Genomic DNA, 26,843 nt, shown 5'->3' with positions numbered 1-26,843 from the left:
GGTTTTTGGTTTGATGGGTAGTGTTTTACCTGCTTCTATTCCGCCGAGATGGCAACAGAAAAAACCTAGCAAGGTAGGTGCTCAGGTATCGAGTAAGGTAAGGTAGCCTATGCAGTGGCACTTCTGTCAGTTTTAGTGGATAGTGATAAGGCTGCATGCAGCTCTCATCTCATCCGCCAGCCACAAATGACAAGACATAGAAAACTTGAGAGTTGAGGATTGCAACGGATGGATACCTGCGAAGGAAATGTCCAGTAGTGTAAGTAATTAGTGACGGCAAGAAAAAATAACAGCGGGCTGAGAGGTAAGTCATTAAGGTTAGCGGGCTGGTAGAGGTCGGGCTGCAGCCAATGGCACGAAGCTCGGTGAGCAAAACAGCGGGCTGACCCTCCCCCCGTTCGAGCTCCATGATTGGTCAGAGGCGCGTTCATTGCGGCTTCATGCCCAGCACCTTCCCTGTCCTGCTCCGCTGCCTTGGCTGCTACTACAGGCTCCTCACCTCAGCTAAGACGCTGCCGACGCTGGGCGCTGCATTCATTGCTGCAGTGCAGCGGCGGGCGGTTGGGTTACCGTACCTCAAGGTACCTTGGCCGTCGCGCCTCAGCTCAGTAGGTGCGTTAAACCGTCGTCTGAGCTCCTGCCAAACCTCCCGGTCCACGGCCACGTCCAAACCAAAGCGAACCACCTCAGAATCAAACTCCACCCGATGCGGGAACGACCTTTCATCCATTATTAGTCTCCCTCGTGACAATTTCCCTTTAGCCCTTTCTCTCGAATTCATTTTCCAACTCTTCCCCCCCTTCTGCTTCCTCTCCCTTTGCCCAAACCACCGATCGTCCAACCATTCAACACGCTTGGTGGTATAAACGCCGGCCGTCTCGTTCAACATCAACCCATCAATCCCCACGGCCAACCAACGAAGCGAACCAACCTCCCGCTGCTGCGGCTACTACTACTTCTGCACCTCGAAGCTGCTCCAGCCAGCCCCGATCCCCCTTCCACCCCCCAAGCTGCTGCAGATGCTCAGGAAGCAAGCTTGAACATCCTTCGCCTGCCCACCCCTCATCCGACGCGGACGCTGCAGACTCGCTGCACGAAGCTTCCCGACTCGAATCGTCGATCCAAGCTCCTGCCGGCAAAACTTCCTCTTCGGCAACAACCCATCTCCAACACACGTGCCCTCCCCGCCGCCGCGATACCATCGTACGAGTCGACCGCGCAGACACCAACCTGCCTCGCCCGATCCCGCACATGTCTGTCAGCAATCGACCGCACGCGCATTCACGATGAAGAGCACGCCTCTAATCATCAATTGGCATGACCAGAATGCCCCCGTCTACTCCGCCCATTTTGAGCCGCAAGGGAAGGGCCGGCTAGCCACGGCCGGAGGAGACAACAACGTGAGAGTACGTCGGATTTTGATACCCGCATTCGTGCCCCCGAGGCTGACGCTTCACACAGCTCTGGAAGGTCGAGAGTGATGGAGAGGATCGTAAAGTCGACTACCTGTCAACCCTGAGCAAGCACACCCAGGCTGTCAATGTCGTCCGATGGGCCCCCAAAGGTACGATACGATAACTCACGGCGCGGCGCTGCACGCCGGTCATAGCTGACCTTACATTCACCAGGTGATATTCTTGCCTCTGCTGGCGACGACGGAAATGTGATCCTCTGGGTCCAATCCGACCACAGCGGCCCTGCCTTTGGCAACGAGGGCCTCGAAGACAAGGAGACGTGGCGCACGAAGCACATGTGTCGATCTAGCGGATCCGAGATATACGACCTCGCCTGGTCGCCCGACAGTCAATTCTTCATTATCGGAAGCATGGACAACATTGCTCGCATCTACAATGCCACTAGCGGTATGCCTCAATCTCTCACACTAGAACCCTTAAGCGCACGGTTGCTAACCCAAGCAGGTACCCTCGTTCGTCAGATCGCAGAGCACAGCCACTACGTCCAGGGCGTCGCGTGGGATCCTCTCAACGAGTACATTGCAACCCAGTCGTCCGACCGATCCGTTCACATCTACTCCCTGAAGACGAAAGACGGCCAGCACACCCTGAGTGGTTCTCACGACGACAAGCCTTCCAAGATTGCGAGCCATAACAAGAGCGATTTGCCGCCCAGGCGCATATCCTCTAGCAGCCCTGCACCCCCAGACTTTGGTAGATCCTACCTCTCCGTCGAGGCGGCTGTGGGCTCACCCGTTCCTTCCGCCCCCGGAACCCCGACCTCGATAGCTCTCCCGATGAACCCGCCGAGCGTGATTAGCCATAGCAGACGCTCGTCCTTCTCGTCGAGGCGCTCGCCCTCTCCGGCCCCGTCTATGCCTCTGCCCGCTGTGATGCCAATTGAGCCTTCACCGAGCACGAAGCCGCATCCCTCGGGTGGCCTTGGCCCTCTGGGCACGAAGAACGCGCTGCTATATGCCAACGAGACACTTTCGTCATTCTTCCGGCGCCTGACTTTCACCCCTGACGGAAGCCTCCTACTTACCCCAGCAGGTCAATATCAGACTCAACATCCTTCAGAAGGCAATGCGAAGCCGACATACGAGGTCACCAACACGGTGTACATCTATACTAGAGGTGGCATCAACAAGGCGCCCATTGCCCACTTGCCTGGTCACAAGAAGCCTTCAGTCGTGGTCAAGTGCTCGCCCGTGTTCTACACCCTGCGGACGTCCCCGCCTGTTACCAAACACATCACCATCGATACGTCGTCCTCAGAGGAACCTATTCCGGCGCTCCCAGAGCCAGTCTCGAAGCCAGCAGCGGCCACTTCCGTGATGGAACCACCTCCGCCCCCGACTTCAGTTCCCGACTCGTCTACGCCGACGAGCAAGCCCGAGACCGGTGCTTCCACCCCCGGTCCGAAGGCAGCGTTCGCATTGCCATACCGCATGATCTATGCCGTTGCTACCCAAGACTCTGTGCTCTTGTACGATTCTCAGCAGCAGACCCCAATCTGCATCGTCAGCAACCTGCACTGCGCTACATTTACTGATCTCGCATGGTAAGTTTGTATGATGACCTAATACTATGATATGCTAACAATTATTTAGGTCGAGCGATGGATTGACGCTTCTGGTATCTTCCTCGGACGGCTTCTGCTCCACGCTCTCATTCGCGCCAGGCGAGCTTGGACAGGCTTACCAAGGGGATCTGCCGACACCCAAAAACCCTACTGTGCCGGGTGCCACGCCAGCGACAACCTCATCCAGCCAGGGCACCCCCATCCCGACCCCGTCGTCAGTGTTCGCCCCGCCCTCCCCCTATCGCAATGGATCGGGCCATCATCATCGGAACTCAACGAGTTCCTTCACTGCTCCGTCGCCGCCTCCGGCCGGCTTCGTCAGCCAGAGGCCCCAGTCGCCTGCACGATCGAACTCTACTTCATCTGTAGCGACTCAGTCATCGCAAGTGGTGACTAACCCGAACCTCATCGTCGGCAGCGTTCCAGGCATCGCCGTGGCCAACTCTACCAAGGTCACTGGCGTGCCCATTACGACACCACCCGAGACCCCTCGGACTAATGCTGCTGTCCCAGCCAGCAGCTCGGCACCAGCTGGAACAGCGTCCAGCGCGACACCTGCGAGTGGGACAAAGCGAGAAGCCAGTGAAGGGGACAAGGAAGAGGGCACTCAGCCCAAAAAGAGACGGATCGCGCCGACACTAGTGGAGCAGAAGCCTTGATGGGCATTCACACACTCAGTGCGTCTGGACCGCGACATGTACAATGAATCATGGAGAAAAGCGTTGCTTGGATGCGGAACATGGAATTAAGGCGAACAATGCCAGCTTTGATGAGGAGCAAAGAAGGCCTCGGTTGAGGCAGAAGTAACGGGCATTGCGAAATTAACACTCGCGAACGGATTTGTTTGCATGGCATGGCGTTGCTAGGGTATAACAAGGACGGAAGCACCAGGTTTCTCGTCTGAGGGAATGAAGTGCCGCGTCGATAGATTTCCTTTTCAATTCCAATATTTACTCAGTACATGAAGTGTATGTGATGGGTGACTAAGCTCACTTTAGAGCCAATCAATTGCAATTATGAGCGAGAGCCTAAACAGTGGGTGCACACTCATGCATCCTCATGAGCACTCAGTGAAGCATTTAATGAGACTCATCTCATCTGAAACATGAGACTGAGCCCCTGGTCGATTTTCCTTTTACATCGCCACCAACTCTGTCATTCCAGCCTCATGGACACATGGCCACCGCCAAAAGCCCCGCCAAGAGGCTTCACAGCCCGGACCTCATCCCGAATCCATTCATAAAGAAGAAGAATCTAGAGTGGTCATTGGAGTTGCCCCCAACCCAGTCCCCCAACACGAAACCTGAGCAGGCAGACCAGGGGAGAAGCCCTGCCGCAGAAGCACCTTCTCCTCCATCTGGCCCGTCGCTCTCCGCGGCCCTCGAATCCGGCGCCGCCTCCCATCCGGACCCGGCCTCGCATTTCTTCACGCACCTCGCCGCGCACGTGCTCACTCCCTACCCGGCCGGCACACCGCACCTCGCCCCGGCAACGGCGCAGCGGGCGCTTTACGAAAGCAACGCGGGCTCCGCGAAGGGGGCGCATTTCGTGGTGCATCAGCACGACCACCCGGTCGCGGGGACGCACTACGACCTGCGACTGCAGATCAACGAGACGAGCAGCGTGAGCTGGGCGGTGATGTACGGGCTGCCGGGGGACGCGAACTCGCGGCGGCTGAATAGGAACGCGACGGAGACGCGGGTGCATTGTCTGTGGAACCACGTGGTCGAGACGGGGAGCTGGCATACGGGGAGTTTGGTTGTTTGGGACTGTGGGAGGTATGAGGTGCTGGAAAGGGGGCAGCCGGGGCCGGGGGATGATCCGGAGTCTGGGCGGGAGGATGGGGATGAGGAAGAGGGGGAGGGGGAGGAGAGTGGTGGTGGTGGTGGGATGACGGAGCAGGAGAAGTTGGCGAGGTCGTTTGGGAGGAGGAAGATTCTTGTGAGGTTGCATGGGCAGCGGCTTCCGAGGGGATATGTGTTGAATTTGAGGCTGACAAAGGGGGAGGATTTTGAGGGGAGGAGGAGGAGTGAGGGCTTGCTTGGGCGGCCGGCGAGGAAGCGGCGGCGGAGGGGCGGGCCGGGGAGGGGAAAGGTTGTGGTTGAGACCAGTTCTGAAGGGGAGGATGAGGATGAGGATGGGGTCGGTGTTGTGCCGGACCATGGGGCCGGAGACGGAGACGGAGACGGGGAGGAGGGGTTGACAGGCGTCGAGAGGGAGTTGAGGGAGCTGGAGGACGAGGGGGTGAGGATGACGAATGCGTATCAGGGGGCTGAGAACAGCGTGGGCAGCGTGTATCAGCGGAGGTGGTACTTGTCGCTTGACCGGGAGGCGAGCGGGTTTGTGAAGAGACGGGGCAAGTGGGCAAGGAAGCATGATGACGAGGAGGATGAGGAAGAGGGGAGGTTGAGATATCCTTTTTACGTGAGAGGGGTTGAAGTTGAGAGAAGCGTTGTAACGGGACGGCTGGGAAGTGAGGTTTTGAAAGATGAAGGGGTTGTTGGATTTGTGAGGAGGAACCGGTGGAAACCTGTCTTGAATTAGGACCGGATATGAACCTTCAGTACAGCATTACTATATAAGATATATGTAGATGAATTCAGGGTAGAGGATTCTAATTGAAGATAACAAGCCTAAACTCAGCCAGTTATCTCATCATCTGATACGTATCGTCGAATGCCCCTGGTCTTGCATCGTGTACGCAAACGCCTGCTCCTCCAACATGCGCAAATACTCCCCCGCCAACTTCCACCTACTCCCGAGCTTCACCAGACACTGCTTGATGACAGCCACGGCTTCTTCGCACTCGGCGGAGCCCTCCTCGCGCACAAGCCACGCGAGGGTATTCGCCGCGCCGTACAGCGCGTCCAGGATCAGCGGACTAATCACACCAATGTCCGTACCATCACCCTTCTTCCCGTCCTCGATCGACGCCGCGAGGAGCAGCAGCTCGCGCGCCAGGTCGGCGATGTCGCCGCTCAGCCGGCGGATGCCCTCGACGGCGCGGATCTGCTGCGTCGTCTCGTCCGGGGTGCGGATGCGGCCGGTGGGGGTGGCAGGGCAGCAGTAGAAGTCGTAGAGGAGGATGGAGCTCGAGAGGAGGACGCAGCGGGGCGCGAGGTAGGGCAGGTCTGAGGGCAGGGAGGCGAGGGCGGTGGTTAGGGCTTCTGAGAGGGATGCCGCGTCGGGGATGGGGGGCTCGCGGCTGCGGACGTGGGTAAGGACTTTGGCGGTGAGGAGGGCGCAGCGGCAGAGGGTTGGGAAGGGGGATGTTGGCCTGGAGGGGGCCGGGGAGGAGATTGTGTGGTGGACTGCGCGGTCGACGCGGCCTTGGTCCTGGGGTGGCAGTCAGTACGTAGGGATCAGGTCAAAGGGAAAGTGAAGTCTTACCCAAGCCTCGTCGTCGGCAGGGAGGGTCTCGTTCTCGGCGGGGTCCGGCGAGAGGTAGCGCTTCTTATTGCCTATGCAGATGAAACGGTCGAGAATGAGGATCGCCCACCACGTCCGCTTGCGTTCTTCCAGCTCGGTCCAGGTCGTCTACGTTGACGTTAGTGCTTGGATACACATGTTTGTAGTGAAGAAAACTCATACCGGTGAGCTGAGGAGCAGATTCCCTTCTTGAAAGGTTGGCAGGCCGAGAAAGTCGGCGTACCGCACACACGAGCCCGCGGTGATCCACGCGGCGGGGTATATCCCGTGCGCGTACTCGAAGTGGGCGATCAGCAGCATGGACTGCAGGGCCATGAGCGAGGTTGCGCCGCCGTTCTCCAGCAGCGACATGAAGCGCTTGGCCGCGCGGTAGAGCGGCATCCGGGCGGCGGGCATGTTGCTGTCCGGCTCGGGGTGCGTCGTCATGAGCTTCATAGCGAGGAAGAGCATGGCGAGGTCGGGCCCGCCTTGGCTGAGGGCGACGCCCATGTTCATGCGCTTCTTGGAGACGATGGGGAGCCAGGGATGGACTGTGGTGAAGTATGTTGCGATGGAGGACTGGACTGACGTGCCGTCGCCCAGGTGTTGTAGGACTTCCTGCGATGGTGTTAGAGAAATAGGGGTACAGGGAGGGAGAAGAGCACGCACGGCAGGAACTTCGATGAAAGGTTTGGGGACTGGCTGGTTTAGCCATTCGTATGTTGCCATGTCGAGGAAGACATCTGGAGGGAACTGGGAGGCCGTCTGTTGCTCCCAAAGCGGCTCAACGGCAGGGTATGTCGGCGAGTCGTTGTTGATGCTCGGTCCCGAGGCAGAGGGGTCCGACACGGGACTTGGCCCGGAGCTGCTGGCCACTCCACCAGCAACACCGGACGAGTTGCCGCCGCCGTTGTCGTTGATGCGGCCTTCTAGCTCGGCGAGTCTATGCTGCAGCGCCGCAAAGTCGTCTGCGGTAGGGGCGGCCTGGGCGGACTCAACGTAGTCGCAGCGGCGCTCCATGCGTGTGCACAGCCCGCAGGCCGGCAGCACCTTGTCGCATTTGCGCTTCTGTCGTTTGCAGCTGCCACAGGCCTGCGGAGCTTTGGAGTCGGATGGGTAGCGGTCCCGCGGGGTCAAGAAGAGAGTTGACATCTTGGTAGTGTGTTCATGGTGAACTTGGTGGTGGGGGCTTCTAATTGGGAGATTTTGGGAATGGGAATGAGGGTCGTAGGGCTGATGAACGGACACTTTTAGGGACTGGTGCTAACGCTTTAGGCACTGGATGTTCACCTAGATTCATTAAGCTTATCTCCCTTTTGGTAGACGTCGGAGTTTCATTACGTGATGCATTTTTGAATCTCATTAGGTATGAAATCATTTTGTGAATTTATTCTGAGAATGACATTAAGACCAAGTTACCTATTGAAGACGGACGGCAGCAGTAAACCCAACCTCCGGCTCTTTTGCCGGCGCAGTGGGGCCGTCACATTACATCCGCTTCACTACCTTACAACAACAGCAATTGAAAGCTCATATCATTGCCACAATATCTGACCACATGAACACTCGAAGTGAAATACCAGATCATGTCAATCGAGAGAGATGTCACAATGGGGATCACCAATAACATATTGTAGCGCATCTCGACAACACAGCACCTGATGGCCTTCCGTCTCAGCGCCGATTAGGTAATCTACACAGACACTGATCAACAAGATGCTTCCAACAAAGCATGATTTCGGGGATACCCTTGTCACCACCCGGACGAACAACCTCAAGAACCGCCCAAAACCGACGTTGGGCGACCCAAGAAACGACAGCAGAACATGGCGCCGTTCCCGGGATGGACCCCTGTGCGCCGTGTGATTAGCACCAATTGCCCCCCTGATCTCCGCCCAGCTTGACGGTTGTGACCACGAGCGAACGAACTGTTGTTCCCCGACAATGTAAACAAGAGGGTCGGCCGAGAGAAGTGTGAGTAATATCACCAGCCCTCCTCCTCCTCCCCCGACCGCTTTGCGCCCATCTTTCTCTCGATTCCCCCTCTTCCACCTCGTCACTCTCCTTTGTCGTTGTCGTTGTCGCTCAGCTCAACCCCGCCGCCGCCGCCGCAATTCCCTCTCCGCCTCCGCAATCATTTCCGCCAAAAACACCGCAAAAAAGAAATGGCTGACCCCTCCAGCCGCCCCGGCAGCCTCCGGGTCCTCCGAACCCGCGGCGGCGCGGGGCCCTCGCGAAACTCCTCCGCCCGATCGTCCGCCGTCTGGGGAGAAGACTACACCTACCTCCACCCGCCCGCGAACCACAGCAACCTCAGCCTGCGCTCCACGGCGTCGCGCTTCTCGCTCAACGAGCAGTTCGCCGCCACCCGCCGCGAGTACGAGTTCGGCGACGACGATGCCTCCTCCTACCTCGAGCGCATGACCCTCGCCTCCGAGATGATGGACGATGTTGGCGGCGGCGACGACAGCACCGTCACCGTCGGCGACCTGGCCGCCCTGCAGCAGGAGGCCGACGGCGTCGAGGGCGACTACTACGACCTGCTGTGTCTGCCCAAGGACCCGACGCTCACCCCGGACCAGGTGCGCAAGGCCTACCACCGCCTGCTGCTGTATCTGCACAAGGACGGGCTGCCGGAGAACCTGCACGCGATCGCGCAGCCGTGGTTCAGCCAGGTGCAACGTGGCTTCGAGACGCTGATCGACCCGCACCGGCGGGCGCTCTACGACGCGAGCCAGCTGCGCGATCTGACGCACGACGTGCCCGAGTTCCCCGTCGACGAGGACTATCGGTACGCGTACGACCTGTCGCTGAAGGAGCAGCTGCGGCAGAGGGCGGCGGACGTGGTCCAGACGTCGTCGGACCTGGGGATCCGATTCGACGTGTCCAAGGCCGTGAGGCAGAGTTCTGCGCTGACGCCGTTGGACTTTACGTTGAGCCACGCCGTCACCGTAGGGTTGCCGGCCTGGGGGCGTCTGCTGGATGGATCGACGTTTAATTTTGGTCGGTATGGATCGATCGTGTCGAAACGAGTGCCGTCCATCGCAGTGAACAAGGAGAAGGGGGTTGAGCAGGCGAGGGAGTCGATGGTGTATCTGCCTCCGCCGCAGCTGACTCTGACGGGGTCTGTGTATGGCATCGTCGAAGAGATTTATCGAGTTCCGCTACCGTTGTTGGCAGATCGTTACCAGCCTCTGCTGCCATTGACGATCCCTCGGAAGCGTATCATCCAACTAGCAGAACAGCGACCGTGTCCCATGATTAGCTTCAAGTTCCACCAGGATATCATCCACCGAACGGATGAAGACCATATAGCAAAGACGACAGTCGAAGTGGAGAGTGAGGCTCTCCCAGAATCATCACTAACAGCGCGGGTATCCCACCCCATCCATCTCCCGAACAGCACAAACCCAGTCGTTCTCGAAGGCAGCCTGCGCTCGGGGAGGCCGTGGTACCGCGAGCCGCCGCGCATCGCGGTCGGCGTGCACCGCTGGCTCGGCGCCGGAACGGCCTACGCCTTCGCCGACAGCGGCGACTGGAGCATGTGGCCGGGCGAGACGATCAAGTTCCTCGCCGACTTCTCGCAGGTCAGCAAGACCCAGCTGCTGACCGAGTTCCCCATGAAGACCTCCGCAAGCTTCGAGGTGGGATACACGACCTCCCCCGAGCGGGTGCCCTCGGCAGGCCACGAAGATTCCCCGAGGGGCGAGTGCGGCATCCGCGGGCTGGACTACGAAAACAACAGCACCAACAACGACGCCTCCTGGACCGTCTCAACATCTCTCACGGCTACCGCCGCGGCGGCGTATCTCCGCTACGGCCGCGACCTGCCCCTCCCCGGCTCGAAGCCGACGCGGCTCGAGGTAGAACTCTGCTCCAACACGCTCCTGGACCGCTACCTCGCCGTTCGCAACCTCTGGAACGTCGGCCGCTTCTCCAAACTCGGCCTCGAGTTCGGCGTCAGCCTGCACAGCCTGCACCTGTCGCTGTACTGGTCGCGCCTCAGCCAGCGGCTGAGCATCCCGCTCCTCCTCTCGCCGCGCGCAGAGTACAGCTCTGCCGTCTTCTTCTACGCCAGCGCCGTGCCCCTCGTCGCGTTCGCGGCCAGACATTTCCTCGCCAAGCGCAAGCGCGCGCCGCCGATGGAGATCGATCTGCAGGCGTACATCAACCGCAAGCGCGCCGCGGCGGACGACATTGCGGCGTTGCTTGTGGGGCCCGTGGAGGCCAGGCAGCACGCCGAGCGGAAGCGACGCGGGCTTGTGATCCTGAGCGCCAAGTTTGGAGTCAAAGAAGGCGCGGACTGGGCACTCGAGGAGGTTGCGGACGTGACGTTGGCGGTCGCGGCGTTGGTTGAGGACGGCAAGCTGAAGATCCCGGCTGGCGTGAGGAAAGGGTCGATGTTGGGGTTCTGGGACCCGGCACCGCTGAGGCGAAAGGCGCTTCACGTGAGGTATCTTTGGAAGGGGAAGGAGCGGACGATCGAGGTTATGGGGCGGGATGAACTGGTTCTCCCTCCTCCCAAGAGGAGCGCAACATGAATTGCTATTATGACGAGATGTCGATATGATGGATATGAAGGTATGATGGGACGACGCTATGGGGGCATGAGCTGGTGTTATTGGATTAAGGATATCCCGTTTCAGCCTTGGCTGGACAGAAGAGTATGCAGATAGCTTAAGCCAGAACGGCTTGCAAATCCCTTTGATTGCAATATGGAGATAACTACATGCTACCTGTCTCCTTGAGCTCACTCGCTGTAGGCTGCTCGTGCCTTGCCGTCGAGGACCTCCTGGAAGAACTCCCGGTACGTGATCTGCTTGAAATCCGGATACAAATCCGTCGTGAGCTGGTATCCCAAGTACTCGGCATACTCGGGGGTGTTGTCATGCCGTACCCCGGCAGAGTATTGATACTGAGACATCATCAATCCCACCTGCGTGATGTAATCCGTCTGGCCGGCCGCAATCTTCTTTCTGCTCTGCTGAATATGGCTTTCAATATCGTTCGCGGATAGCTGTGAGAACTCATCAGTCATGATGTATGCGCACATTGGAAAAAGGCCTTGACTCACATAGGTCTTTTCAATCTTCTCGCCCGAAATCTCTTCCATCAAGCTGTACAGCTTGTTCAGCTTTGGCGCGAAGTTGCTTGCCAAGACCTGCTTGTTCAATGTTCTGGGGTCCTGGATGATGCGCGCCACGTAACGGCCGACGTCGCGCGAGTCGATCATGGAGCAGACGGCTTCCCCATCGCCCGGGACGAAATTCTGCTCGGGGAACAGGGCCGCGGGACGTATGTAGTCTGTCCGCCCGGAGGCGAGGCGGGGCAGGAAGCCGGCGTACCACCAGCCTACGTTGATGACGGTCCACGGGAGATGCAGGCGCTTGATCTCGTTGAGGACATCTGTCTTCTTTGAGGAACTCAGCATTTTGACCTAGGGATAGCGCCGATCAGGCCTCAAAGAAGGGGAATTTGACGTACCATATCCTGGAGGTCATGGACACCCTTGGGCGGGATCACCATCGCAAACTCGCTGGGCACGAAACGCTTCACGCCGGCCTTTTTGGCGGCTTTAGCAAGCGGGATCTGGTCCTTGAAGGAGGCTACGGAGACAGTCGAAATGACGACGTCGATGTTGGTGAGGGTTTCGACGAGTGCATCTTCAGAACCGGTGAGTTCTACGGCGGTGACCTTGACCCCACGGGAGCGGAGGTTGGTGTACTTTTGGTTGGTCGCTGAGGAGGGACGAGCAATGGCGGTGATTTCCTGAGGACAGTGAGTATTCTTTTCATAGTAAGCGAAGGAGTTGGGTAAGACTTACGAAGGCATCGGATTCGAGGAGGGCGTCGATGATGAAGTGCCCGGTCTCGCCCGTCGCACCAACAATTGCAACTGAAGTCTTCGCCATTGTGTCTAGAGTATCTTTCAACGTTGTATGAGAGTAATTATGAGTTGAGATCGATAAGTATTTTCACAGCTGTTCATTTGTTTTATATCTTGATTCCATGCCTCTTGATGGGCAGCCCGTCCGGCCTTCGTCCGGTCCATTGAGGCAAGTTTGTAAGAATCGTGAATCTATAATTTGGATTTGGTGATTCGGCATATGCGCTCTCAATTGCTACCGCAAATGATTCCGCTTGAACACGAATACGATCGCTATCGAAGGCATTGTTCTCGGGATGAGCAAGTTGTTTGCGGAGTTTGTGGGGTTGCAGCGGACTTCATGGGGTTCTGGATGGCGGACTTGTGCACAGGTCTCATGAGTTTGCCAGGTAGGTTGTAGTAATTTATCATAGAAACGACTTCGCATTTATTTGGCAGATCAAGAAATATATTCAAAGAATTTGGTAAAAAGACATTGCCACCTCCTTACCCCCGGTTGAGGATGTCGCCTCTGCCAATTCCACTCTTCTCACACATGTCTCTGAAGATGCCCCCTTGATCGTACAGGTTGATGGGAGAGTCCAGCTCAGCCACGTGGCCCTGGTCCATGACACAGATCCTGTCATATCCGATAATCGTTCTCAACCGGTGCGCGATGCAGAGGAAGGTCTTTCCCTTCAGGTTGCCCAGGGTCTGCTGCACCTTCTCGTCCGTGGCAAAGTCCACCGAGCTCGTCGCCTCGTCGCACACGATGATCTTGGAGTCCTTCACGAGCGCCCGGGCCAAAGCCATGAGCTGCCGCTGGCCCAGGGAAAAGTTGAGGCCTTCCTCGTCGACAGGGCTGTCGAGGGTGATGTCGTTTGCGCTCGTCTCGTCCACCAGACCCGACTTTCGCAGCGCCGACCATAGGTCCAGGTCGCTGTGTTCGTCGAACGGGTCCAGATTGGATCTAACGGTACCCTGGAAGAGAGTCGGGTCCTGCGGGATGATGGCAAGCTGGGCTCGAAGATCCGCAAGGCCGATCTGGCTGATGTCGACGCCGTCTATCGAAATCGAGCCGCTTGCCAGGTTGACGATCCGGAACAGCGCTTGAATGATTGTTGATTTGCCAGACCCCGTGCGCCCGATGATGCCGACTCTTTCGCCCCCTTTCACCTGCATGCTGACACCCTTCAGAACCAGTGGGAGTCTCGGGCGGTAACGAAGTTGGACGTTGTTGAAGACTATTCCTCCGGCATGCGGCCATTCAGTTGGTAACTGCCCGAGGTGCGCGGGGGGTTCTTCCTTAAGACGGCGTCCGTAGTAGTATACTCTCTCCGTGCTGTTCATGTCGTTCTGGACCTCCGCCATCTGCCGCACCGCGAAGCTGCAGATATTGATAATCGAAAGCATGTACGATAGAACTAGACCGCCGATGCTAGGATGAACGCTGAAGCGCGATGTCACGATCAGAAGACCGATGACGAAGATCAAGATCAGACCGATTGCATCTAGCCGGAGACCGAGCCAGCATTGGTTGGCAAAGGTCAGGAAGTACGCCCCGTCGAAATCGTCAATAGCCCGCCGGATTGTGTTGACAAAGTGGCCCTGTACACCATACGCGCGAATCGTCGAGTGGCCGTAGATGGCCTCACTGACTTTGGCTAACACGTTGGACCGTTGGACAGCCTCGTGTCGCTTGATTTCGCGAGCTGAATAGTTGTAATATGAAGTGGCGAACAGGTAAATGAGAACCAGGGGTACCAGGGCAGCTACGAAAATATGGAAGTATGCAATGATTAGTGCGAAGACGGCGATGATGTTCCCAATGGTCATGAGGTACATCCTAAGAGAGTCAGTCAGTTTGTTATCCATCACGTCGACGTCCTTAGAGAAGCGGTTGGTGATCCTTCCGAGAGGGGTGGTGTCGAAGAAGGCCATTGGTGCTCGCAAGACTCGGCTTATTGCCATCTGGAACATGTGCCGGCTTGCCTTGGTTCCGAAGATGGAAACGCATACGAAGAAAGCGAAGATGGATATCGCTTGGGCAAATCCCAGTCCTGCGTATATGCCTAGCTGTAAAGGCATGTCAGATACATAGCAAAACATCAGGAGCGGTATGAGAAACTTACCCAGCCGCTCAGAGTGAGAGGGAATTGACCAGCAGTCCACCATGACAGCCACAGTCCCGTGGCTATATACGCAACTTGCGCGACAGTGAGCAAGAAGATGCCCAGAGGGGCGGTCATGAGAGAGCCTGCCGCCCTGAGATATTCGACATAAACATCCCAAGAAACGGCCTCTACGGCCCGTTCCTCAGCTTGCATCAGAGCAATCTGAGAAGCAGTGGACTTGGAAGTTGCTGTTCTCTCCAGCGTCTGCATGTGAATCTCTTTGTCCGCATTCTGGGCAGGAGGGTCTTCGTCATCGGCGTTCTTTGAGTTGTCATCGGTGGTAGCGGCAAGGGTCATGAGCTGAGCGAACTCGTCATTGTGGTCCATCAAGTCGTGATAGGTCCCGTCGGCTTTTACTCTCCCTCCGTCCAGCCAGATGATTCTGTCACATTTGTGCAATACATGCAAAGAATGCGTCGCTAGAATTCGGCACTTGTTTGCGAGTAACCCGCAAATGGCTTCTTCCATAACATGACGCCCGACTTCAGCGTCAACAGCAGATAAAGGATCGTCCATGAGGATGATGTCTGCGTTGAAGTATATGGCGCGGGCGATGTTGATACGCTGCTTTTGACCCCCTGAAACCGTGATTCCTCGCTCACCGATCTCGGTCTCGTCACCGTTTGGGAGCATTCGGAAATCCGGGAGCAGCGCGCAAGCTTGTGTAACTCTATCGTATTGACCGCGATCGAAATCCCTCCCGAAGATGATGTTTTCTCTGACGGTGGCGTTCTGTATCCAGGCATTCTGGGGGCTAAACGCCCTGGTAGCTCCAAACATGACTGTGCCTGTCGTCTTGCGCATCTCACCTGCGAGGGCAGCCAAGAGAGAGCTTTTGCCTGAGCCCACGTTGCCGATGACGGCGACCAATTCCGAGCGGCCGACGGTGAGGTTGAGCTCGGGTATTTGGAAGGTGTCTTGGGTCATTGATGTGTTGGGGGTTTCGACCTGCTTCTCATCTATGACGGGGCCGTTACTTGACTGCCGGGATCGCGTTTGTTCCCAGGTGAATGTTGCGTCCCTGACGACAATGGCGTTGTCATTGTCGTGATCCTGGATTGCGTCTTCGCTTGCCTCCTCAGCCAGAAGAAACTCCTGAACTCTCATCACCGAGGCAAGCGCATCAATAACTTGGCCAACCGCCACGGGAAAGATGCTCAAGGGAAAACGCATTTGGTTGAAGAGTGCCAGGGAAGAAAATATCGGGGCTGGCGTCAGCGGATGGTTCCCAGTCGTCGAGTACGTGATGAAAGCCAACATGGACGCGAAGACCGGTATCACCATCCCAATCGACTGAACACCGTCGCGGAGAGCTAAGAGAGCCTGGATCGCCTTCACCTCGTCCTTTCGCACCTTCTCCACCCGTTGCAGGAAGCTCAGCTCCCACCCGAAGAGCTTGATGAACCGAATGGACTGCAAGGCTTCTGAAATGATGCTCACGCGTCTGTCCGTGAGCTTGTTGATGACGCCGCGTCTCGCAAAGAGGACTTTGGTCGCCATGCCGAACAGGGGCGCGGAGACGAATAAGACTCCAAGCCCAGGCAACGCGGAGTACCCCAGATTGATGAGCAAGAGAACAATCGTGATAATGATGGACAGCGGCGCCGACCAGGCGAGATGGAAGAAGCTAGACGCCTGGTCGATCCGGGATGCGTCGGTTGAGACCAAGTTGATGATTCGTCCGTTGCTCCATCCCTCGTCTTCTTGTGGCTTCTTCTTCTCATCTCCGCTTTCTGCGCCTGTGGTGGCTTCGGAATTTGGGCCTCCGGCTTTGGCCCGACCCGATAGTTGAAGTGACTTGGCGAAGATCCTCGACATGAGGATGGCGCGGGCCTCCCCGCCGACTGAGAGTCCCGCATAAAGGAAGTGGTTGGTGCAGACCCCCATGATGCCTTGTAATGCCGTCATGACAATGACCAATCCGATACCGTAACCAACGGAGGGTCCTTCTTTCCCATCTCGTTGAGCGTTGAAAGCATCTGTAGCAAACGCGATGATGTACCTCAGGAAGAATGGAGTTACGGCCTGAGCTATAGTAGCGATAAGTTGCAAGATGCCGCCCAGAAGGAATTTGCGCTTGAATGTGGTGAAAAGTGCGCTGAGAAGAGGACGTGGAGCTCCATTCGCCACGCGCCGGTTGAACTCGCCCTCAAATTTCTCCTCCAGGCCCGGCACAGCTCGGTCAGGGTTTACCAACCAAATATCGTTTATTTCCAAAGGCCGTTGGTAGCCAAGCTGAATTATCGTGTTACTCACGCGGTCTCATTCTGGTTGGTGCCAGGCTTACATGAATAAGAGGTGTTAGCCAGCTGAATACTATCTTGCTCAGTAGGCCCGCAGACCCTTCTCGTGATGGCTGTTCTCGTTGGCCGGGTATCTGCGGTACCACGCGGGACTTCAACGGATTCAAACGCCTCCGCCATCGGCCGGGCTCTGTAGGGGTCACCGGTTCCACTTCGTCGTTGTTGGACTGGCTGCTCTCCGAAGCAGCAGCGGACATCTCAACATCTGTGATTGGCTTCATGTTGCTGCTTCCTTGCCGTGGGCTGGGTTGAAGTCGACCCTTAGATTGGCAGACGGCGTTGAAAAAAAGCGGTATTAGGATTTCCACAGCGGGAAGTGAGTACCTCCTTACCGGACCGGGGAAAGCGGAGGTCGGACCTGTCTAAGTGAAAATGCCCCTGTTAGCTGAAAAGTAGACTGGGATAACCCATATTTCAAGCTTTACGTGGCTGTCAAGAGCACGTAACAAAACCGGCATCAGGCGACTTTTCATCCCTGGAAGCGCGTGGTGACCTGAGTCGTGGTGCCGACGGCACCGCCATTCACAAGTTCGAATCTTCGATGGCCTCTACCGAGGACATCGTATTACGGTCGAATCGCCGATACATCGAGTTGTCCAGAAAGGCATAACGCAGCGAGATATCATAGCGAAAGCGAGCAAACTAATATCGACGGATGAAGCTTACATGTATGGTCGTCAACACTTATTCTACACATCTCTCTCGGCCTCGGCCAATCTGTTCAGCTCTTTTTCCAGTGATACTGAAAGCTCGCCTGCAGTCGAGTCCTCTACGACCCCTTTCTCCCAGTTCAAAGTAACAGACATGTAGCCGTTTTTAGCAGAAGCAAGACAAACTGTACAAGGCGAACCACTCGTTGAGGCTCCCGCTGAAAACACGACACGGTCAAATGCTGCTTTATGCTCCTCTAGGCCAGCTACTGATGACACCCCACCGTCCACGACACCGATGTTCGTCACATTGAAGGCGTGCCGTCTCCTTCCTCCCAACATGCCCAAGAAATGCTGCCGGGAGTCGCTCACGAACTTGGTCAGACCAACCGAGAGGTTCTCTGACGAGGAGCTCCTTTTGTGAATGAACTCTTTGCACTCGCTGGCGGCCTTCCAGATCTTGTTGTCATCTGCCGAGGCAGTCACTCCCGCATGTGCGGTACTTGACCGGCATGAGATATAACCCCACGGCAAGCTTTTATCGGCAGAAAAACAAGGCTCCGCGAACGCTGTAAAGCAACCCATGTCGTCCGGTGAATGCTTCGAGAGTTTCCTCAGTGAGAATGGCATTGAAGCGATGAAGCGAGAATGAGTTGGGTATAAGACACCAAGAATTCGTGCCACAAGGACTGTAACGAGGGCGGTCATGGTCGCTTGATGTTTCCTACAGCCGTTCCGCAAGTCTTTTACCACGCTTTGTGGCAAGTAGAAAGTTCGAGTGTTGCTCACCGGAGGGAGTGCATCTTGAATAGGAGGCCCCGACCATTCCAGAGTATCTGTAGACGAATACAAATATGTCTTGAATGCCTTGGTCAACATGAAGAGGGCAGTGAGGGGAAGGTCCATACTCTCCTCCAAGTGAGGGACCAAATCAAGTTTTGGTACCTGAATGATCTCAGGTTTAGAGGAAGCGCTAGGGCTTGTTTCCCCTGACTCTATGAGGTCTCAGCGTGTTACGGAACGTGCGGTGGAATGCTGCCCCCGACAGCCCATCCCCAACAACGTGGTGGAATGAAAAGGAGAGGGCAAAACTGGTGATGTCTTTTGAACTGATCACTTCGCAGCGCCACAGCGGAAGATCTTGAGTCCTATGAAAAGGCTTCCGATGTTCATCTCGAATTCTGGCGTCAACCGCCGTAAGATCAGCAGGATCTGCCTCGACGAAATGGACGATCTCTCGAAGATCGATTTGATCGAGTCGTTTGAACGACGGCTGAGGGCTATCTTCACCTGTCAAGGCAACGCTAAGAACAGGATGCCGCTCTATTGTCTTTCCCAAGGCGGCCAAAATGAGACCCCTGATATCGCCGTCGACGAATGCAGGTGCAGTCTTGGAGAGAGTATACACGCAAGCAACTTGCACATTGGTGTAGAACTTGACGAGATGTTGGTGGATGAGAAACTTCTCCAGATTTCCTGCGAATCTGGTCAAAATGAGGTCAACTCACCGGTCGCTTGTGAAATCTCACCAACACCTCGGAGCGGCTTCACCTCCATCATTGTTTTTGAAAGTTGGGGTATGGATACAGCTGTCAACTCAGGTTCCGTACCTATGAGCTTGCGGGTTGATTTCGGCAAGTGGACACAAATGATGTGCGTATCTCACCAAGAATGACCCCTATGCGCAAATACTAAAGACCGGACTACGCTTGCAGAGTTGGCGATGGGATTATTGCCTACCCTAGGTGTCCCTCCTAAGGACTTATGCTGTCCCGTCTCATCCCGTCTTTTCCCGGATCGCCGGCGGCGCGCCCATAGAGAACATGAGTCGGTGTAGAAAGGTAAGGTTAGCATTAATCCCTGGCCTGAACTTCGATTGCCTCCACCCTATCCGTGTATATGTCCGACTGCCGTCTTATAGCCTCAAAGCTTATTCTTCGACACGCATTCCTTCACGAGCAATGATCCTTGAAGAAGGCTCATTACGAGTCTTTCGCATGCAAAAAATATTCGTCTGAATGCTGGGATGCCAAACCTAAGCAGACTTCCCGGATTTGGTATTGACTCGCCTCAAACCTAGGATGGGACTATCATCCCGTAGCCCACCTGTTCGCCAGCCTCGACATCGAATTCGTCGATCAGGCTGAAGGTCACCCTAGGATACCTGGAGCCCTGAAAAGTATATTGAGAGCCAAGTGGGTTTGTGAGAGAAACGCAAAACATGGAAAACGCGTGCGCTTGGCAGAACCACAATTATTTCGGAGGTTTTGATGGTGCATCGGAGATTTCGGAAGTTTTCACAGTGTCGGTTGCCAGCCAGGAGCGGCAAGGTACTTTCAAAATGGGCGACAGTATTGCAAAAGGAATCAATTTGATGAATAATTGGTCAGAAACACGCCATTTCAAAGCACAGTTGACTTTATGATTGTGGCAGCAGGCATCGCCAACGACCCTAGAATTTTCCCAGCGCAGGGGCTAGGCACCACACACGTGCTTCGACGAGTTCCTTCACCATCATCAGCCATCAGTTCCTGCTCGGATCGTATTCAACCAACTCCCATAATGGTATACCAACAGCACCATGCATGGTATGTGTTCCCCGTATGGGGTCACATCACCAGTGCCAACGCCCTGATTATCAAGATGCTTGAGGAAAACCCAGCTTTGGTCGTTACTTACTAGGTATGTGACGCATAGCCTCGCTGGTATGCAAAGTTTCCAAAGTGCCTTTGAAACTCAGGCAACATGGGAGCTTACTAAACATGAGTACCTGAGGTAGACACCCGTAGATTCCCCGAGTTACCAAAGGACCGATTCCGTCTCTTGACCTTCGGTGACCCTGAGTAAGCGTTCAATCTTCTTAGCTTCTCAAAAACGTCCGGGCTGACCTTCCAACATAGCATCTCCAAAAATGTGGGGAAGAACACCATTGCAGAGGGCATTGCTCAACTATCCAACTGCTGGATAGAGACCCTGCAAGAAGCCTGTGATGGTACACAAGCCTGGCCAAAGCCTACGGCCCTCATGCTGGACCAGAATGGATCACTCCATACTCTACCACAGGTCAGAAACATCGTTGGACCTGACTGCAAGGCATACATGAACCGGGCCGGTAGTGCCGCACGCCTGTATTCGTTCCTTGCGCCGTCAGGTAAAGGTGGATTTAGCGACTGGGAAAACATTGTCGATAAGTATGTCTCCGATGAGGCATTGCGAAAAGGCAGAGAGCGCAGTGGAATCATCGACAAGGTAGGAGAAATATGTCTCTCACATGACACAAGCAGCTGCGCCTGCCGACTTGTCCAAGTATGACATACACTTACTAATCACCGCTGGCTAGGTGTGCATAGCGAAGAATGGGTTTGATGAGTTCAACGGTACAGTTATCTCAATTCCTGGAATTCAGGATATGTACGACTATGAGCGTGAATTCGGTGAGGTTCCGCTGCAAGCAGGTAAGCTCCCTACCTCGGAACTACTTTGCGTGGCGGTCATCCTGAGTAACACATTCTTGCAGGCGTATCATCAATGCTCAGAGAGACTGTTAGTCTGGCAAAAGCAACTGATGGCGTGATGTGTGCTTCTTCCATGGCTTTAGGGGGCGAGACTATTGCTGCCTGCCAGACTTACGCGACTGTACATCCCGTCGGTGTTCAGGTTACACCCAGAGGTTGGTCTAAGAACGAGTTGGTGGTGAAAGACGAGAGTCTGCGTGACTTTCTCGACAGTCACGGAAAGGGAGAAGTTGTTCTGATCTCATTCGGGTAAGCTTCAACTTCCTTCTACAACGCTCGGGATTATATAGCGGTAGAAACCCATGCTGACTTTCGGCGCTTGCCACAGGTCTCTCGTATTTTCCACCAAAAAGCAAATTTCCAAGCCTTGGTTTCAGCTCTCATCGAGGTCAAGTACCCCTTCGTCCTGGTTCTTGGGGGAATGTTCGCAGGAAAAGCCATTGATCCATCAGAGATCAGCCGAATCAATGACAGTGGTGTCGGCTATGTGTGTGACAGATGGATGGACCAACAATCACTTCTTCAACATCCATCTATTGGGTGGTTGTTTGCACATGGGGGATTCAACTCAACAGTGGAAAGCCTCGTTCAGGGTATCCCGCTCATTGGCTGGCCTCTTGCTCCGGGAGACAACGCCATCAACACGGCGGTTGTTTCCACGAGGAAGAACCCGGTCGCGTTTGAAGTGATGCAGGTACGTATTCTGGACTGTGAGACAAAAGCTTTAAGTTGAAGACTGACCTTCCAAAGATCCATACTGGCAGTGCTAAAGGCAAACCCAGAAGAGGAGGGTTCGATATTGTTGGAACTCCCCAGAGCGTTGAAGAAGAATTCAGAGATATTGTTAAGAAAATGAGGGGTTAAGAAGGAAGTGAGAGGAGAGCAAACGCTCAGACTCTGGCTGAGGAATTGAAGATTGAGAGGGATAATATAGCTAAGGAGATTGTCTCCAAACTAGCTACGACCTGAGCTAAGAGAATCTTGGGTTGCGGCAACTTTAATTAGTGCTTGAAGACTCCAGAGACATGTCTACCCTATCTCACCATTGTAACTAGTTCAACACCGAGAAATAGGTTGGTCAACGAAATGGTGAACTGAAGTCCATTCAGTTATTGAGTCATTTCTCGCAGGCCAAGAGAGACTGCCATGTCGCTGCACAGTGTACACAGTAAGTACAGATGCAAGACCTATTCATTTTGGTTAGTCGGAGGTTTCACGAAGTTTGAATCATCCACTGTGTTCATCGAAGTGCTACCCGGCGTTATTCCTGGATCGGAGATCGTATGAGCATGGGAAGCTCTGCGTTCAGGGGCATTGTCGCGTGGCACACGTGGACGGCGCAGAGCGATCTTATCTCAGAGCTGAAGCTTTTCGCGGACGTCAACTGCAACCGCTAAGCAGCAAGCCTCAATCGCGCTCAGCCGAGTTCTCAGTAATTTAGTTTGCAAAGATGGCCAGCTCAAACGCCAGTAACAATGTTCGCTTCAGCCCCGAAAGCTACCCGCCATTCCCCACAGACCTACCCACAGCTCCCATCGAGAAGATTTCCCTGCGAAGGCTGCTAGAAAAAGACGATGAAGAGGCGAACAGGCTATTTGTCGCGTGTCAGAAGCATGGATTCTTCTATCTCAACGTTCGCGACCACCCAGAAGGCGAAGCTCTTCAAACGGGCGCTCTCCAGATGGCACGACTAGCCGAGGAAACATTTCAGCTTCCACTAGACGAGAAGAGAGAGCATCACCAGGCTTACAATGGCAGCATCTATGGCTACAAAAGCGCTGGGGCACAGAAGACCGACGCACAAGGAACGCCAGATAGTTGAGTTTATGAGCATAGCGAAAGATTTCGTCGTCAACGATGCGCCCAGCCCGAACCAGAATCCGTCCACGATCGTGGAAAATAAGGAGATACTGAAGCCTTTCGTCACGAAAGCCCACGAAACTGGCGTGTGTCTATTGACTCTTGTTGGAACCAAACTCGGACTTGTCGAGGAGGAAGTCAAGAACCGACATCGAATCGACCAGCAGTCTGGATCTCAGTTGCGACTGACATGAAGTCCGCCTCTAGACAAGACGCGAGACCCCGAAAGCCAGATCGCTACGACTTCACACACGGATCTCGGCAGCATCACCATTTTATTCAACTGGCTGGGAGGCCTTCAAATGTGGGAGCCAGAACACCCAGACGGCAGCAAGTTCTGGAGCGCTTCGCGCCTATCACAAAAGGGGCGTTGGACTTACGTCGAACCCGTTCCTGGTTACGCAATAGTCAACCTGGGAGATGCGATGACCAAGTTCAGCAACGGCGTCCTGAATTCATGAAAACATCGCGTCCTTCCGGCTCCCGGAGAACAAGGAGATTTTATTACGTTATAGTGTGGCATACTTCGTGAGGCCGGAGGATGACACGGTGTTGAAGGTGCTTGAAGCAGCTGGAATTCCCCAATGGGAAGGTGAAAAGGAACCGGAAAAGACATTTGGTCAGCACATTTTGGACTTTGGGAGAGCGAAGTATGGCAGGACTTCGTAAAATTATTCCAAGAAAAGAACAAAGCAGTAGCTGTGTAGATGTAGAGTACATAGAGAACCCAAAAGCCCGGAGGCCGTCATTCTGAAGCTATTGACTTTGCGCATTCCCCTACATCACACCATGTGCCTGATTGAATCAGTGCTGGCTGCTGAAGAATGATCTACCACACCTCGGGGCAGATCCCGACGAAGGGGTTCATCTCATTGCGTCTCGCTGCTGCCACATAGCCCTACGGACCACAACCCCGTTGGGATGACGAAGCGTCTGATCGGTGATTTGCAAGGAGCAGGCAGATTCCTTGAATCCGGCAGCAGTTGTCTGCGGGCCCTTGCATGTGGAGACCCCCCGACCATGCGCCGGTGACATTTCGAAAACCTCCGGTTCTTCTGGAGGTCAAGGGACCCTCGAAGCCGAAAGCATCAACGTCCGGACTCAAGTACGGTCTCCACGGATAATACCACACCACTTCTGTCCGTCCCAGCTACCCACAAGTGTAACTTGCATGGCGTGGCGGTAAGGATGAAGAACTCGCAACAGACCCAGCTTTAGTTTTGGTTTTGTTACGTAGTTTTTTAGTATTCTAGAAAGAGATTTTTTTTACTAATAAGCTTTAAGGTATTAATAAATATCCTACTATTTAGCTTTATCTCTTAAAGTTATAGAGAACCTTATAGAAAAAGATTAATACAGCTATAACTAGCTAAACTAAATAAAAGTTATAATATTATAATTTTATTTTTATTTTATATACTACTCTTTATATAACGTACTTTACTAGTCAGCCGCGCATATCAGTCAGCCGCACACTTTTCCTCATCTTTCAAACATCATATAAGTTTTTACAACCAGAACGTAGAAAATCAATTAGCTCTCATCAGCATCTGATTCACTAGACGATTCTACATCTTTAGAACACGTTCGCGCATTATAGCCTGTCTTGCTGCACATACCGCAACGCCGCTAAGCCGACCGACCCTTCTTCGACAGACCCCTATCTTCACTTTCTTAAGGTATTAGACGTTTCCCTTTGCCCTTTTCTTCTAGGATAACCTGAGATTCTGCTATATTAAGTGCTCCTTTAAGCTGGATGTATATCTTTTTTGCTCTCTAGCGCTTAGTAAGCGCTATATTAGCATCTTAAAGTGTTCATACTCAATCTATTAAACTTATGATTAAGTATGCTATTACCTATATACTATTTGCTAGCTAGTTAACCACCTTAATTATTAGTATTAGAGAGCTTCTTTAATAAGCTGAGATCTAAGTTTTAATAAAGTTTAATTATAAAAATGCTTTATATTAGTTAGAGGGTGTTTATAACTGCTAGGCTAGTAGTATTAAGGGATTAGTTATAAGAGGTGTAAGTGTTTATATATATATATATTAAGTTTCCTAATTATATAATTTAGGTCTTATAGTAAAATATCAGCTCTATAGAAGGTAGATTTAATATTTTTATTTATAAAGATCTTATTATAGGCCTTACAGAAGGTAATAAAGAACTTAGATTTTATAATATAGTTAATAGAGGATTTAATAAATAAGTTAATTTCATCCCTATATATATATTTCAAAGGTAAGTATAGCATAATATCTAATAGCTAAAGTAAGTAAGATAAATATAGAGGTATATTAATAGTTATAATATTATTCTGCTTATAGTATTTATTAAATTCAGCTAATAAATAGCTCTTATATCTATTAATTATAAGTATCTAATAGACACCTTTTGCATAAGCCTAAATATGCTTTTTGAAATGCTTAATCTAGTCTAGGCTAGTTTTATTATTAGTCTATCTATTAGTAGTTAGTTTAATCACCTAGTCGCCTAGAAAGCCTAATTCTATTAACTAGTTAGTAAGGTGATAAAACCCTTAAATAATCACAAAAAGCAGGATACACTATCCCCTCAAATTAATACACTTAATAACTATAGCTTATTTATAGTTACTAAGCTAAATAGATTTTGCTTTTCTATATCTATTAGCATATATAACAACTATTAAACTAGTAACAACGCCTATTATAAAGCTAGTCTTATTAAAGTTATATAGATCCTTATTATTAATATTATATTTAGCTATTATATTACTTAATAATATAAACCACTTTAAAATAACCTCTAGGTCCTCTTAAAATACCCTTTAATAATCATATAGATAATTAAATATAGTCTTTAGAGTTAGCTATAAGTTAATAAACCTCTTAGCTTAATACTTCCTAACAGACATCTTATTCTATATCTACAGCAGGAGATTCACTATATCTTCCACACCAGCAAGTTATAGGGGAAATCCTCTAGAATTCTACTTAATAACATATTAGAAAAGTGTTTTCTCTTTAATCAAATTAAGTTTATATCGTTAAGGCTGGATACAGTTGCAGCATAGTTAATTATTTATTCTATTATATAAGGTACTTTTAGGGATACTATATATCTTTATAGCGCCTTGCATACTAAGTATATAACCTAGAGCATATGTCAATCAGATCACCTTAATAGCAAGAATGATCTTATCTTCTTGGGTGTAAATCGGCATTGTGGTTGTTGAGATATTACGCGTCAAAGGTTTAAGTGGCTGGGAACAAAGCGCGTCATGGAAAAAGTGCGCAGCTGACTGATATGTGCAGCTGACTGATATGCGCGGCTGACTGGTAAAGTACGTTATATTTTTTTTGTAAACTCTATAAACCTAAATTTAACTATTTAATTTGTGATGAAAAGCTTATAATAATTATTAAAACCTTTAAGAAATAGTATTTAAGTTTTTAGGAATAAGTTATAAAATATTTAGATATATAAACTATAAGAACCTAATATATTTTATTATATTAAAAATACCTAATAAATAATAAATAAAATAGTTGGAGTTCTTTTTAAAGTTTAATTTCTAAATTATTTATTAAAAAGAATTAAAAAATAGTAAAGCTAACGCTTTTAGCTAGTAATTAAATTATAATATTTTAATATTAAAAGAAACCTAAATAATTTTTAAATATTATAATAATAAGAACTTAATATTAATAGCTAAACTTCTAATAATAGCTAGATAATTTAATATTAATCTAACTAATAAACTAAATAATAAGATAATTATAGAATTTTATAGCTTATTAACATACAATTACTAAAAACCTATAAAAACCTAACAATAACTATAATAGTAATATAAAAGAAAATTACTTAAAAATATATTATAATAATAATTAAGAATTATAAAGTTTATTTAAAAAATAAACTAACTTAATACTAACTTAATACTAACTTTATAAGTTATCATAATTTTTATTTATATTATAAACTACTTAATATTTTATATCCCTTAATCTTATTATTAAGCTACTTAAATCTTGAAAACT

At 52.2% G+C, this 26,843-nt stretch overlaps 7 protein-coding genes across 7 annotated transcripts; 4 read left to right on the top strand and 3 right to left on the bottom strand.

Moving 5' to 3' along the window:
* Window positions 1–1,286: 1,286 nt before the first annotated feature.
* Window positions 1,287–3,698, top strand: CGCA056_v009719 (putative WD repeat-containing protein; the record flags this gene model as incomplete). Its single annotated transcript, XM_037324966.1, has 5 exons — window positions 1,287–1,406; window positions 1,462–1,564; window positions 1,629–1,862; window positions 1,920–3,018; window positions 3,068–3,698. The coding sequence occupies 5 exons, from the start codon at window positions 1,287–1,289 to the stop codon at window positions 3,696–3,698; spliced, it is 2,187 nt and encodes a 728-aa protein (XP_037176543.1).
* A 517-nt stretch (window positions 3,699–4,215) lies between these two features.
* CGCA056_v009718 (uncharacterized protein) lies at window positions 4,216–5,583 on the top strand (the record flags this gene model as incomplete). The annotated part of the gene is made up of 1 exon (XM_037324965.1): window positions 4,216–5,583. One exon carries the CDS (start codon window positions 4,216–4,218, stop codon window positions 5,581–5,583), a length of 1,368 nt encoding a protein of 455 aa, XP_037176537.1.
* Window positions 5,584–5,694: 111 nt separating this feature from the next.
* Window positions 5,695–7,599, bottom strand: CGCA056_v009717 (Transcription factor BOA15; the record flags this gene model as incomplete). The annotated part of the gene is made up of 4 exons (XM_037324964.1): window positions 5,695–6,375; window positions 6,430–6,576; window positions 6,631–7,065; window positions 7,117–7,599. 4 exons carry the CDS (start codon window positions 7,597–7,599, stop codon window positions 5,695–5,697), a joined length of 1,746 nt encoding a protein of 581 aa, XP_037177029.1.
* A 1,013-nt stretch (window positions 7,600–8,612) lies between these two features.
* CGCA056_v009716 (putative J domain-containing protein) lies at window positions 8,613–10,988 on the top strand (the record flags this gene model as incomplete). Its single annotated transcript, XM_037324963.1, has 1 exon — window positions 8,613–10,988. The coding sequence occupies one exon, from the start codon at window positions 8,613–8,615 to the stop codon at window positions 10,986–10,988; it is 2,376 nt and encodes a 791-aa protein (XP_037177112.1).
* A 209-nt stretch (window positions 10,989–11,197) lies between these two features.
* CGCA056_v009715 (Isoflavone reductase-like protein TP7) lies at window positions 11,198–12,358 on the bottom strand (the record flags this gene model as incomplete). Its single annotated transcript, XM_037324962.1, has 4 exons — window positions 11,198–11,464; window positions 11,522–11,860; window positions 11,932–12,216; window positions 12,272–12,358. 4 exons carry the CDS (start codon window positions 12,356–12,358, stop codon window positions 11,198–11,200), a joined length of 978 nt encoding a protein of 325 aa, XP_037177028.1.
* Window positions 12,359–12,819: 461 nt separating this feature from the next.
* On the bottom strand, window positions 12,820–17,010 carry fer6-0 (Multidrug resistance protein fer6; the record flags this gene model as incomplete). Its single annotated transcript, XM_037324961.1, has 3 exons — window positions 12,820–14,388; window positions 14,445–16,721; window positions 16,774–17,010. The coding sequence occupies 3 exons, from the start codon at window positions 17,008–17,010 to the stop codon at window positions 12,820–12,822; spliced, it is 4,083 nt and encodes a 1,360-aa protein (XP_037177107.1).
* Window positions 17,011–20,001: 2,991 nt separating this feature from the next.
* Window positions 20,002–21,724, top strand: UGT72B1 (UDP-glycosyltransferase 72B1; the record flags this gene model as incomplete). Its single annotated transcript, XM_037324960.1, has 7 exons — window positions 20,002–20,109; window positions 20,215–20,282; window positions 20,340–20,688; window positions 20,780–20,894; window positions 20,957–21,075; window positions 21,283–21,648; window positions 21,719–21,724. 7 exons carry the CDS (start codon window positions 20,002–20,004, stop codon window positions 21,722–21,724), a joined length of 1,131 nt encoding a protein of 376 aa, XP_037177033.1.
* Between the last annotated feature and the right edge of the window lie 5,119 nt (window positions 21,725–26,843).

This window comes from Colletotrichum aenigma (assembly GCF_013390185.1).
Source record: "Colletotrichum aenigma strain Cg56 chromosome Unknown KSG_Cg56_contig06, whole genome shotgun sequence".
Lineage (NCBI taxonomy): Eukaryota > Fungi > Ascomycota > Sordariomycetes > Glomerellales > Glomerellaceae > Colletotrichum > Colletotrichum aenigma.
This window is presented reverse-complemented; position numbering and strand designations above follow the sequence as displayed.